At 65.4% G+C, this 237-nt stretch overlaps 1 protein-coding gene across 1 annotated transcript in view; it reads left to right on the top strand.

Moving 5' to 3' along the window:
• The first annotated feature begins 68 nt into the window (after window positions 1–68).
• The window catches only part of TMC6 (transmembrane channel-like 6), a 6860-nt gene continuing 6691 nt past the window's right edge, over window positions 69–237 (top strand). The window contains exon 1 of the mRNA XM_010294204.1: window positions 69–124. Coding sequence (XP_010292506.1) covers window positions 69–124 — 56 coding nt within the window. The remainder of the gene's footprint in view (window positions 125–237) is intronic.

Raw genomic sequence — 237 nt, forward strand, 5'->3', positions numbered from 1 at the left:
TGCTAAGACTCCCTTAACCCCTTCTCTCAGGAGCACGGTGCCGCAGGGACCTTCTCGGCCCCAGCAGGATGTCCCAGCCGCCCTGCTTCACCCTCCACGTCTCTGAGGACACCGAGAGTGATGGGTGAGTGTGGGTCTGCCCTGCCCTGCCCCCCCTCTGCCCGCACCTGCCTGAGCTGTTCTGCTCAGCCCCCAGGATCCTGCAGACCCAGCGGTGCAAGTCTGGTGTCCCTGCTG

The sequence above is a fragment of the Phaethon lepturus genome, unplaced genomic scaffold (genome assembly GCF_000687285.1).
Source record: "Phaethon lepturus isolate BGI_N335 unplaced genomic scaffold, ASM68728v1 scaffold47889, whole genome shotgun sequence".
Taxonomy (NCBI): Eukaryota; Metazoa; Chordata; class Aves; order Phaethontiformes; family Phaethontidae; genus Phaethon; species Phaethon lepturus.